Raw genomic sequence first — 13,629 nt, 5'->3', positions numbered from 1 at the left:
GCCTATCATTTTTGTATTTTTCTGTATTAATAAATGCCTGAATAATCTGAGAATTAAAAATAGTTATGAATTGCACCTAAATCTCTGCTCCTGTCTTTTATATAGCTCTTGTTACTGATGTTGTGTCTTAAACAAAAGTGATTCCCACTAGCAAAATACAAAAAAAGGCAGTCATAAAATCACTAAAATGTACCATCCTATCCGATGTTTTTGTGTGTGTAGTTGCGTGTTGGAAGAAATGCTGCTGTGCCCACTGAGTGTGGGAAGAGTATCAAAGCTTCAGTGTTATATAAGGAGAGATTCCAGGAAGCTGAAAGTCAGGATGGAAGAGTCTTCTTTCTTTCTTTCTTAATACTGTACATTTGTCTCTTCATCTGTGTCTTCTCTGCCCAGTCCTGACAGCTGTGTCCATCTCTATTTTTACCACTGATGTGGGCCGTGGGAGTCGCCTGGGAGAGAGCAGATCAATTTGGATCCCCAGAATGGAGTCTGCGGACTAATTTAGCACTGTTTACGCTCTCTAATGAGACAGGCTTAGATCTAAACAAGTGCTTCTTTTAAGCATTGTTTCAGCACACTTGGTAATACACACTTTAATGTTTTGATCTCTGTGGCCGAGTTCAGAAGTTGCCAGGTAGAGCAGAGTGTTGCATTAAAGGGATATTTCAGTTTTTTTTTTAAGTTGGGTCGTATGAGTTACATTACACTAGTGCTCCTGCTAGCCACAATGAGTGCCGGTGAGCTCTCCCCATTTAATGAGATGACCGGCAGACAAGCTAGGCTTTTTTCTCTGCAGACTGGGTCGCCTATTTTTCGTAATTTCGCTAAAGTTCAGAAAATATAGTCCAGGCACTCATTACGGTGCAAATGCATGCACCAGTAGATAAAATTTGAGCTTTTCAGTTTGCCGCCAGAAACCCCCTTTGTTGTGGCAATATTTTCGGACGCACCTCGCAGACCTGTGTTCTTTCACTGCATGAGCATGGATACACGCCAATTGTGGCTAGCAGGAGCACTAGTGTAATGTGTCTCATACGACCCCACTTAAAAAAAAACGGAAATATCCCTTTAATGATTGTGCCTGGCTGTAGGCTACACAGACAGATGTGTCTGTTGTTTTTCTCATACACGCCCTGCCCTGCCCTGCCTCAGGCTCTCAGTCAATGACATTACCCATAAATCCTGAACGAATAACTTTAGACTTGTACTACGAAGCTGGAATATTCGTAAGTGAGGTGACTTAAAGGTGACATATCGTGCAAAATTGACTTTTTAATGGTTCTTTACCTGAAATATGTGTCCCTGGCATGTCTACAAACCCCCCGAGAATGAAAAAAATCCATTCTGCCCCTGTTTTGATTTCTACACCTTTCTGTAAATGTGTGTGAAACGAGCCGTTTCAGACTTCCGTGTTTTTGTTACGTAACAACAATATCCGGTCTGTCACGGAGTCAGAGCTCGGAGCTTGTTCAGCCCATAGACTGTATAAAATAGTACTGAATCCCTCCCCTGTTTTTCATTACCTGCACAAATGTGTGCTAACAAGGAGCTTAGGAGGGAGGCATGCTAGTTGTAGGCTGTCTTAATAAACACAAAGGTCGGTTTTACTCCCCACGTCTGCAGATTTGAAGATATAGTGGATGATTTTTATTTGTCATGGATAAGTGCTAGCGCTAATTAGCATAGCCACATAGCTACATGTTCATAGCTGTAGCTGTAGCTGTAGCTGTGTACCAAGACACACGTCGACATACTGACAAATAAAACAACAAGAAACACTAAATCTGTGACCAATCCTTCATAAAAGGTGCTGCTGCCTTTCTGGCAGAGGTCGGTTTTACTCCCCACGTCTGCAGATTTGAAGATCTAGTGGATGATTTTTATTTATCATGGATAAGTGCTAGCGCTAGCTGCATAGCTACATAGCTACATGTTCGTAGCTGTGTACCAAGACACACGTCTACATACTGATAAATAAAACAACAAGAAACACTAAATCTATGACCAATCGTTCAGAAAGGTCCTGCTACAGGCGCCTCTCCGTCAGGATCAGATTCAGAGGGTTGAAGTAACGCGATCTCTGAGCAGCCGTGTATATTCAGCCAACATGTAAACATTAGATCAACGTGCTGGAGAGCCGAGGCATATCCACTTCCGGAGGGGGCGTGGTCAGAGAGAAAACAGAGTGTTCTGATGAGGAATGAAGAAGAGGACTTTTCAGGCATGCCAAAATCTGATTTCAAAGTGTTTTTTTGAGCATAAACTTTAAAGACATGTTTTGGGGACCTCTTAGACCAATATATATTGATGAAAAAAGCGTGATATGTACCCTTTAAGGGTAAACCTGGGGTGTTCTGGACATTAGAGCTGGTTCTTCCTGTGGCGTGCAAAGCCATTGTGACATGCATTGCATACCTACTCCTACCTCCAGAGCAGGCTATGTTTGAGATGAGGGATGAGTGCATACAAAGCACTGCTTACTGTCCAGTCAGGTCTATAGATCCTTATCCTCGGACTGTGAAAGGGAGGAGGGCTGAGAGTTCAGAGACAAAGTATTAACACTTAATTGCTTTTGTTGGAGAGATATTAATGTTGCTGCTCACATATAGTATCTCAGAAACTGACTTGGAGAGTTCAAAGCCCTGTTATTGTTCTACTTAAAAAAACGACTCACTCTGTTATGAACTAGTTTCCGACTTTGAAAATTCCCGGAATTTAGCAACCCTATTGTTACATGAAGGGAGACCCAGTGACTTGACTTTGCCTCTGCTCAGTTGCCCTGTATGGCATCTCTGCTGTTGTTGGCGGATTGTAACCAGTTAAGTTCAGTACATCGAGTCATAAGATCTTTACAGGGTTTGAAATTTACTTTTTTACTTGGTAGCATTGCTGCTCCTAACTTCAAAAAGGTAGGGGCTCCAGCTAAACTGTTTGAGCATCTCAGCGTCCTTTTCATCTACTATCATCGGCTCTTCTGAGTTCGTGCTAATTAGCTCACTGCCACATCACAATGAGGCGCAATGAAACAAAGTAATTGAAGGCTAACATTAACCAACCTAATATCAGCAGTTAAACTGAAGAATGTTAAGTTGACGTGTGATTACTGGTCAACCACCGGTCACTGTATTAACGTGTGTTTTGTAGAGAAATGGAAAGGAAAGATTGCACCATAAATGCTCCCATAAGTTTTGCGGTTGCACAGATCAAATTTTGGGTGCATATAGTACCAAAATGGTCACAAATGAGCCCTGAGCAATTTCAATTCAATTTCCAATTAACATAAATTAATTATCCAGCAATCTTTGGAAGAAGCATTTGTTATTATTTCTGGACTTACTTGCTTCCTCGGGTGGCAACATTTCTATGGCAGTTTTTTGATATTACATGCCTTCTATTCTCTCTGCAGGAAGTTTGCTTTATTCTGTCTTGATAGTTGCTCATAGTTATGTGACAGGAGAAAAACCTGGAGAGGGATGTGTCCTCCAGAGACTCCAGGCACAGGGAACATGTAGAAGGTTGTGTGTTCATGGTTAGGAACCAAGCGGCAACCTCCGGCCATGAGAATTGAAGCCAATGCAGAAGTTTCACAAACTGCAGTTCCTTGAGTGTCCGCTTGAGGCTGGTACAAAAAACGAGTGTAGTCTGGAAAGCTCATTTCTGGATTGGCACACTGTGCTGGGAGTGAATTTTTTCAGAACACTGCAATTTCAAAGGTATTAAGATTGCAAGTTTTCCATTATGAAAGCTGTTGGCTAGGAGGCTCAAAGCCCGCCTCTTTACCACACACTAGCTTGACAGCAGTTATGTTGAGTTCAGCATATCCAGAAACAGATGGTTGATATCACAGATACTGCGTCAATTATTTACATAGTCTATGTTTGGAACACTTTTTGGTGTTCGTTTCATTTTGTGAGGCCTGGAGAGACATAATGAGAGCTTCCTGTTAAACAATGAGACTAAATATTATCCGTTAGTGATAGGACAATAGTTCTGCTGTGTCCACATGAACACATGTAAACAATGACTGGTTCTCCACCGCTACTACATGTACTTACGATTATCCTTCTTGGCAAATGTTTAATAGCAAAGGCTGGTTCTATATCAGACTGACAGAGAGGGAGAGGTGCGGCCCGGGTCATGTGCTTAGATGGAAGCCAGTCGGAGAAGCCGGCAGGGGGCAGAGCGAAGACAAAAGCACATAATTGGCTCTCTGCTGGAGTTTGTAATCCTCTGGGTCTTAGAGCTCGAGGAAGATCCACAGACTAGAGCAACATGCACAGTCCATACACACAAGTATACATACATACATAAACGGATGATTATATATAACATTGAAAACTCACTGCTGATGTGCGAGGCCCCTTACGGGGATTCTGGGGTTTTGAACTAAACAGCTCGTCATACCTGAAAGGTCCCTCTTTACTTAGTTTATTCCCTGTCCTCAAATGAAAGATAAAAGGCTTTGCTCCTCCTCTTCTACCTCCGCCCTTCCCTGCATGCTCATAGAGTACTTCTGCTTGACCCAGTTTAGCCACATGCTGAGGAGTGTAAACAGTCAGTCAAAGAAAGTGCGGTGTTAGCAGGTCGTTTGGGTTCAGGTTAGAATGAATCAAACAATGTTAACCCTGTTGAACTTTGTAGAGAAAGAAAGCATAAGTGAGGTAACGTTTGTGTTATTTTCCTCTATCAGAAAGCTTTTAGAAATAGATCTTCTAATGTATCCTCTGAATTTCGCAATTGCTGCCCTATTCCCTGTTAGTCAAGGCTGAATGTTTACCCTGAATCTGTTTGCCTACTGTGCCAGGTGGGTGTGGCCCTGTGAGTCACAGCTGCACAACGCACGCCAAAGTCAAATTTGAAAACATACAGTGTGTGTTTCCACTTACGGTTGGCTAGAGCCTGCTCTTAGTGGAGTAGATTTTTTTTTTCAGACTACTTGCATACTTTGGGATATTTTTGTGGCTCTTTTTTCCAGATTGACTTTCAGAGACACAATGTTCCCATTGTTTTGTCTTTTTCTCACTCCCTTGTGAGTGAGTCACTTCCTGTCAGGCACACTGCCAGTTGCAGGAACAACAGAAAGACAGCTCTCTAAACGAACTGTTTGTCCCTGTGTTTTTGTTTGCGTTTGTTAAAAACATTAAAGCCTTTCTAAAGATTTACTTTCTGAAGATGACACATGCTTTTGAAAAAGGCAGGACATCCCCATACAGAATGGGTTTGAGGTTAAAAGTCACACATCCACTGTCATGCAACTCCTCTTGATTTCAAAAACTTTCTTCTCTTTTCTTCCTCCCTGACTTTCCCGCTCTTTCTTCTCCTTTCCTCTCTTGTTCCTCCCTCGTGTGTCTCTCTCAGCTCCAGCTACTCCACCAGAGCGTTAGAGTTTGAGAAGGAGCACCAGATTGCTGCCGTGTACGAGTCGCCCAGGATGTCACGGCGGAGCCTGCGTCTGCAGAACAGCACCGGTCACTATGACAACGGGAGCCTGGCTGATTTCTCTCAGAACCACAGTAGTAGCAGCTACACCAGCAGCAGGAAAGAGACACGGTAAGACTAGTAATAGATGATAACCCTCTCACAAGTCATCCCACTAGAGAGGAGCAGTAAAAATACCTGTTACCATCTGTTTGATTGGATAATGATAGCATCCTTAGCCTGCGCAAGCATGTGCACATTATGTTGGTTTTATTCAAGTCCCATTTTAAAGAACAAATGATAAAGATCTACGTTAATGGAGTTACACTTTGATTAATTAAAATGTAAACCCAGCACACTTTCAGGAGCTAAGAGAAGTTAAGCATCTTATAAAGTAATTTAAGTCATTACTGCTGTAAGCTCTGTTTGGCAAAGAACAACAACATAAAAGTCACAAAATAATTCCCAAATTACTGCCTAGTAGATCAGCAAATTGCTAAGGCTGTAGGACCTATAAAGAAATGTATGCAATGTGCTTCAACTCAGAGAAAATCCAAAATTGTATTAATGTGCCCCAAAAAAGTCCAAATGAATACTGATAAAGGCATAAAGTGAGTCGCCTGTTGACATAAATGCCAACAACACTTCAGTAATCATTTTCATCGAAACAACTAGCAAGCAGCCTGAATAGGTTAATTTATAAAAAAACAATATAACAGGGTATACCAAGACCATAACTGGGTCTCCCCCCTGCTTTGTCTGCTTTACCCTGGACGGAAGCAGATAACCTGACCTGATAAATAAACCTTCACTGATCCTCAGCCCACTGTTATATTTACAGCTCTACTCCTGTGACCACCTTCTTGTTCCTCATACAGATTTGCTTAATGAAAATTAGATTTATTGTCCTCTGCAGCACGTCTCACACCTCTTCATGTTTCCTATCTCTGCTCTGTCTCAGAACCGTACGGAGCAAAAAGCAGCAGTCCAGTTCCGGCTCCCTCTCCTTGTCCCTGAGTCAAGCCGTCACACCGCGGAAAACCCTCTCCTTCTCAGCCATCAGCACCCCCATCAACAGCAGCAGCAGCATTCAGGAGAGCAACCAAGAGTCTGATGCCTCACTGCTCACCCCCATCCTTGATCAGCCCCATCTGAGACAACGCATCATCACCACAACTTCAACCACCACCTCCTCTTCTGTGGATGGACACTGGGGTCAGTGGTTTAAATAATGAGACATCAAAAATGACCTTTTACACAAAATAATTTAGAAGTGACTTAACCATGTTATAAAGCAAGCAGGAAGATTTTTTTTTTTCTTGAGGTACTTTTTGTCTATTTGGAGCAGTATCAGAAAAAAATAAGTTTTCTGTTGAAGTTCTGTTTTAGAAGGAGAAACTACACAACCAGGGGTTTGTTTAGCAAAAGAGCAAAATGGCTAAGAACAGCGTTTTTGTTTATGCCAGCACATTAATGCTTCACTGCTCTTTGGGGACAAAAGAGTTGAACTGTGTGCAGAGTTACGTTATTCAGACATCTATTGGGACACTGGAGCACACATCATGACTGGGGGCTGTGATCGGTAATGTTAAACCAGTACGTCATGTTATTTTTTTTTAAGCTATTGAACGGTCACAAACTGCAGGTTACAAGTTTTTTTTTTTTTTTTTTTTCAAAGATCTGTTTATTTAAATTTTTACACATTACATACAAAGGATCAATGTAAACAATTAAAGCAACTAATGTTTTTTGTATCAGAAACATAGTAAGTGAATAAAAGAAAAAGCAAACAATAATAATAAACGCTAATAATTTAGAATCAAAACAAATAAACAGGAAACTCAATAATAGTGAAACTACAATAAGATAGATCTTATTGGTAAGGTTAATATTTAAAAAAATATTGGAAAAGGTAAAAAAAAAAAAGCAATAAGAATACCAATAAGAAAATATATTTAAAAATATATTTAATATATTAAATTTATAAATAAATATGAATAATACAAATATCAATAGTATTAGTAGTAATAATAATAATACAAAAAAAGGAGACACAAAATAAAATAAAAAACACCACATGTGATAATCTACATTGAGAACAATAGAACATGTTCTATGAATATCGGTGTCATGTTATAGAAGGGATTCAAAGCCTCAAAGAATCAAAATAAATAAATAGTTGATGGAAAAAAGAAAAAACTCAAAATCTGCAACCAGCTTTAGTGAGGTGAGTCCTTGAACTTCTGTTTTTTTATAAGGTCAAAGAAAGGCTGCCATACTAAAAAAAAATTTTGTGGATCCGTGCAGAGTATCAGGTTACAAGTTTAGTCGCTGTTACATTACAGTTAGATGTTAGATCTGATGTTGCTACAAGTCAGTATGACCTCATCACTCTGCATCCTGAACAAAGAAAAGCGGAGGGAAAAAGGTGATCTGTATTCCCTCATTCTGGAAAAACTTTACAGATCTCATCCAGAATCAACTCAACAGGATAACTCCTGGCAGAGCCCTTAAAAAACAGTTTTTCTTTAATAAGATTAGAAATGTCGGTCTTTCACTTCACCTGAGTGTTTTTGAGTAGTAGAACTTAAATTTTACCTCCTCTACCACTAAAGGTATTTACACTTGCTCTGTGACCTCCAATAACACCTTAAAAGTAACAACAGCATACTTTCTTGTAACATCATTACACTAAACATAATGTATTCTTCTGTGTATTGTGTCGTAAGAGTGAATATGTCTCATGTATTCTCATTCATGTTCATGTTGCTCTTTAAGGGAGGAACCATGGTACCGACCACAGTTCGTCAAGTATCAACGGCGGCGCCAGCGCTAGCACGTCAAAGTCCCACACCTCCCTCGCCAATGGTTACATCTGCAAAGACTGCTCTTTTCACTCCCAGAAGGATTCTCCTATCACACAGTCTTCATCATCAGCATTATCATCATCTCAGGCTGCCGTAGCTTCCTCAGACGCTTTCTCCTCCTCCTCCTCCTCCTCCTCCTCTTCACCTTTCACAAGTATATACTCCAGAGACAGGAGTCGACGGAATAAGACAGGTGAGACACTGTTGAATTGGTCATGTTAGAGAGACAGACTCACTCTGTGTTAAAGCTCCTGTGAGGAATGTTTAGCTGGTTAAACTGATGCAGAGGTCACTTCATAACAAAAAAACAGGATTGACATCACTCTGCAGAAAAAGCCTCTTTAGGGTGGTTTTATGTGCCAAAGATTTGGTTCTAGTTTGGTTCAAAAGTTAGATATTTGAAGTACTTTAACACAATACATGTACAGGACAAGACCAGGGAAGTGTAATTGTCCTACTTTGTCAACAGAGGTTGCCATAAGTGGCTCAACACAAAGGTTCCCCACAGGAGCTTTAAAACAAATTGAGCTTGACCGTGAAAGTATTTCTAATTGAAAACAAAAAGTTGTTGATAAGAATATAACAGCAGTGAAATCTTTCTCCAGGTTTGCTGGTGTCTATGTCTAACACGTGTATGCGCTACAGCAAACGAGCCTTGGCGCCCATAGTGTCCTTAGTCACCCTGCTCTTCAACAATGTGCTCTGGCTGGGTTCAAAGGCCAGAAACCCTCCAGGAAAAGGTATAAAACAAGAGATGCTCTTTGATCTCTACATTACCCATCATTCCCTCATTTCCTCTTCTCTCTTTTTTCCTTGTGGCAGTTGTACCCCTCTCTGCTTGGAGTGAGACTTTCAGTGATCAATCTGGAGGAAAAGATTGATCTTTTCCGCTAATTTAAATCTCCACAATTTTTCTCAGCCTGAGCAGACTTGTCGTCATCAGTCTTAATGTTTCCAGCTGAGTCATAGTCTATTTCCATTTCACATGAAACCTTATTATCTCTCTCCTTATCTTTCCACAGCCTCTCAATGTTTCTGTCATCCTATTCGCTTCTTTCTCATACTATAACCCATCCTAACCTATATCACATTGTGACTCTCTACTGCTCTGGCTGTATTTTGATTAACAGCGATTGGTTTTGGGCGTGTTTGTCATCAGGTGTCTTTACGTCGTTTTCTGACTTCATGAGACGAGCAGGGTCCTCCAGTTTGTCCCAGCTGTGGCTGTTAAAGCAGAAAACTCTTCACAGGCTGACGGGCTACAGGTCTGAAGGCTTTGAAGGACAAGGTACCAGTGAGCGTCAGAGGTTATGGATCACAACTCCTGACCTTTTGTGCTTCTCTTTTATCTGTAAACATTTTTGTCAACATTTCTCCTCCTTCCTCAGCTCCATCTTTTGGACACACGTGTTGTCAAATTTACATTGGAGTAATTCTTTCTCGTCTTTTTTCCTTCAGTCCATCCAGACTTCACTTTCACTGGTGTTTTATATTTCAGAGGGATAAAGTGTTATAAAAACAAAACCAGAGCTGTACGTCCAGAAACCAGAAAAGTCCTACTTCACAGTTTGTACTCAAATGTGGTTTTTCAGTCAGTTAACAAATTGTGTATTTTAATTTGCATGCACATTAGAGGTTTGAAAAAATATCGATACAGCAATATATCACGATACTTTGACCTCCAGTATAATGTTGATATTTCAACTGTTAATTTTGATTTTTTTGTAAAAATAAAAATTTATATTTTAGCCAAGGTTGAACTAAAATACGACTTAAATATATCTAAACCAATAAAGTGGAAAAGTTGTTTTCAATCAAATAGTTTTGACTTAATTTGTCCTTTCAATTTTTAGTAATATTGTGTGATTTACATATACACCATCTCAATTTTTTCCTTAGTAAACTGTGTAGAATATCACAATATATCACAACATTGTGATGTCATGATACTATCGTATCGTGACCCAAGTATCGTGATGCGTATCGTATCGTGAGGTTCTTGCCAATACTCCCCCCTAATGCACAGTGTTTGACAGCATTCTCAGTTTGTTCAGGTTAAGAGTTTTCTGCTAAATTAAGCTGCTTCTCTCCACAGCTTTGGGATAAATGGATAAACTCTGAATCACCAGTTCACTTCATTTCTTTCTTCTTTTTTCAAGCTGCTGTAACTGTGTATTCTCCCATATACTATATGTCTGTGTTCAGTGCAGACAACTATCCCCAGAGCTGCTCTGCTGTAGGATTGCTGACACATGCATTTACTCTTTTCTCATCATCAGTTATTCTGTTTTTCATACGTTTCTTAAGAGACCTGGCTCTGTAAACTAACCCAATGTGTTGTGTGTATGTTGCAGCTCATTCCAGTTTCTGCGGAAGCATGAACGTGAAGGGCCTGATGACTGAAGATGCATCACATCTAAAACTCAATGGATCCCTATGTAAGCGCACATACAAACACACACAAACACACAGTCTTTCTCCTCACCCTGGTTTTCTTATTGTAGCGGTGATTGACGTCAAGTTAATTTCATGCGTGACCTGTGTTCAGACCAGCGAGCAGAGGTTGTGTGAACTGCTTTAAGCAGTCAGCAGCCTGGTGACCATTGTGACCTGCAGATGCTCTTCTGGTCGAGTTACTCCTGCAGATGTATTTTAAGGGACCAGTTTTGCACCGTAGTGTCCAAAGTGTTACAAAGGCATTCTCAATCAGGCAGCAGAGCTGTAGTGATTCCAGGATTCCACGTCATATATCATCCATTCATTTTGTGACATGTATGCAAGTGGTCCGTTTGTATTTTCTGTTTACATCAACATATGATTAATCACTAATAATTTGTTCTGTTATTTATTTCCTTTGTTTTGGTCATCTGTTTCATTTTGTTGCTTTTGCTTTTATACCTGAAAGCGACCATAATGTCTTTTATTTACACATCCTTCATTTTTCTGTTCTCTGTTTGTCTGCCATCGATCACTTTGACGTACCCAGGTGATGACTGTAAAGGGAAGCAGCATTGTGAGACACAAACCGTCCTTCTTAAAAAGTCCTCCAGGCCTCGGCGCCTGGCAGGGGCACTGTGGAGCATCCTAGCTTATGCAGGTTAACCAGCACTTATCTTATGTTGATGAAAATCTGTAAATACACTGTAACAAGAATAGGACTGAAAAGTATAGCCCAGGTACAAGACTGCTGAGGCTGACGTTTGCCCTCCTTCCACGTTGTCCTCCAGGTTACTGCCTCCTCCAGCCGGGTTACTGTGTGGTGAGAGCAGGCAAGGCGTTGGGATCAGGGGCTGGGACAGTGCTGCAGAGGCTGCTCTCTCTGTTCTGGACGCTTCTGGCAGCTCCAGGTTGGCTGCACTTTTTTTGTGTCTTCTTAGAATATAAGCAGTGACCCCATCTGTCTTGTACAGCAAGAATCTTACTGTGTTTTGTCTGTATGTGTTTTTCTTTTCATGTTCATTCAATCTGCAGTGAAAGCAGGCAGGGGACTTCTGTGGTTCCTTGCTAGAGGATGGTACCAGCTGGCGTCTCTCATGTCTCTCCTCAATGTCTTCTTTCTGACACGGTAAGAGCATTTCCTCTTAATCTTCCTAAACCTTCAGTTTTTGAAGTGAACAGGAGTATGAATGGGACTTTTTTAAATGAATCAACATTAATACAATAAGTCGATTTATAAAGAGAAAAACCTACAGAGAAATATCAGCTGAATATGCAACCACTTAACAGCCTGCTGCATAACATCATGATATGTTGCACAGTGATATGATTTTTTTATTTTAGCCTTAAAGGGAAGCTGTTTTCAACATAAAACTCTAATAAAACAAGCTGTCATGACGAAATAGGGATCTACTTTAATGATTATGTTGCTCTGTGACTGCTCGGTCTGAGATAAAGCAGGGTCTGCCAGCAAATCCAGCATTCAAACTTCATAAGGCTGTTAAGTCATAGTTTTCTTGCTCCTGCTGGTTTAGTAGAAACCCAAACAGTCTATCTGATATTAAATATCAGGTAAATATTAAATCTAAAGAAGACAGTTATTTCTGATTTGAATGTTAATGTGAAACAAACCTCAGCAAAATCTACAAAAATGTTCCAAAAAAAAAATGTTATTCATGTCCACTGAAGTCAGATTTTTAAAGCTGAGGCAGTTTCAAGGTATTTTATAACTTTATATTGATAAATTCCATTCTGACTTATGATTTGACATATCACATCATCATTAACAATGCCTGTCCTCCTTTCTGCAGCTCTAAAAGCTCTGAGTGTCTTTTTGAATTAGCAGCATAAACTCCTGTCACTCTTGTTTTATCTGACGAGTGTGTGACTCTGTGTTTCAGATGCCTCCCTAAGCTCTGGAAGCTCCTTCTGCTCCTGTTACCCCTTTTGCTCCTCCTCGGTGAGTTTATAAAACACAGGTGTAACCCATTTAGTGAGCTCAAGCAGGGAAGTATGCTCTGTAGTGAAAGAGTAGGTGTCCTAACCGGCACGCATCCCCAGAGTCTTCTGCATATCCAGCGTCAGATTCAGGTCAGCCCTACTGAGCCTCCAGAGTGACTCCACTCTGTGTTTCAGCATCACACTCTTTTACTTACAAAACACAAACCTATTAATATATTTATTCGGGTGAACTGCTCCATAGTTTACATACTTGTCACTTGAATTCTGTGTGTTGTTTTCATGTTCAGATAGTTTACTTATAAATAAAATATCAATTCTTTACATGCTTTCACAGCACTTATGCCTCTTCTGTGATTTTAAATGAAGAGGAACATTTGAGTCTTGAATGCCATGTGTCACAGCTACAGTTCATACTTAATGTATATGGCAGATATATTGCGTGTCACTTCTTACACAGTTACCAGAAAATCAAATCATTTGCTGTCAGTGATCTTGATGACACTTTCAAATGCATTCCTTGAGGATTTGGTCAACATGTATTAAAGCATTCTGAGTCTGTTCTGTCGGGAAGTGCTGTTCAACCTTGACTTTCTTCTACCTTATGCAGCTTTTTGGTTTTGGGGTCCGTCAACTGCTGCCCTGCTTGCCTACCTGCCGACCAAAAACCTTACCGAGTGGCGTCCTGCCTCTCCCCTCACCCTCCTGTCCAACCTGTGGCCAGCTTCTGCTCCAGTTCCCTACTCTGTCCCTGTCCCTGCACAAGAGACTCCATTTGTGCAAACCCCAGCCACCCCGGTCTCATACGCACCAGTAAGACACAGATGAAACAAATGACCTGATTACATGATGCACTCTGCTGCAGCACACATCCATATGATCATTGTTCTATTAATGCCTTGTATGCAGATACACACAAAGACTGTTTTTTATTTCAGTTATTTTTCAA

General features: G+C 40.6%; 1 protein-coding gene across 4 annotated transcripts in view; it reads left to right on the top strand.

The window, feature by feature from the left end:
• Positions 1 to 13,629, top strand: part of sun1 (Sad1 and UNC84 domain containing 1) — a 39,263-nt gene that overhangs the window by 18,933 nt on the left and 6,701 nt on the right. For all 4 annotated transcript variants that reach the window (XM_034711084.1, XM_034711087.1, XM_034711086.1 and 1 more), the window contains 11 exons: positions 5,359 to 5,550; positions 6,380 to 6,633; positions 8,197 to 8,478; positions 8,891 to 9,025; positions 9,445 to 9,573; positions 10,640 to 10,723; positions 11,272 to 11,382; positions 11,513 to 11,632; positions 11,757 to 11,850; positions 12,623 to 12,681; positions 13,291 to 13,493. In XM_034711084.1, coding sequence (XP_034566975.1) covers positions 5,359 to 5,550; positions 6,380 to 6,633; positions 8,197 to 8,478; positions 8,891 to 9,025; positions 9,445 to 9,573; positions 10,640 to 10,723; positions 11,272 to 11,382; positions 11,513 to 11,632; positions 11,757 to 11,850; positions 12,623 to 12,681; positions 13,291 to 13,493 — 1,663 coding nt within the window. The remainder of the gene's footprint in view (positions 1 to 5,358; positions 5,551 to 6,379; positions 6,634 to 8,196; positions 8,479 to 8,890; positions 9,026 to 9,444; positions 9,574 to 10,639; positions 10,724 to 11,271; positions 11,383 to 11,512; positions 11,633 to 11,756; positions 11,851 to 12,622; positions 12,682 to 13,290; positions 13,494 to 13,629) is intronic.

This window comes from Notolabrus celidotus, chromosome 20 (assembly GCF_009762535.1).
Source record: "Notolabrus celidotus isolate fNotCel1 chromosome 20, fNotCel1.pri, whole genome shotgun sequence".
NCBI lineage: Eukaryota > Metazoa > Chordata > Actinopteri > Labriformes > Labridae > Notolabrus > Notolabrus celidotus.
The sequence above is the reverse complement of the archived record's forward strand: the minus strand, read 5'-3'. Positions and strand labels throughout refer to the sequence as shown.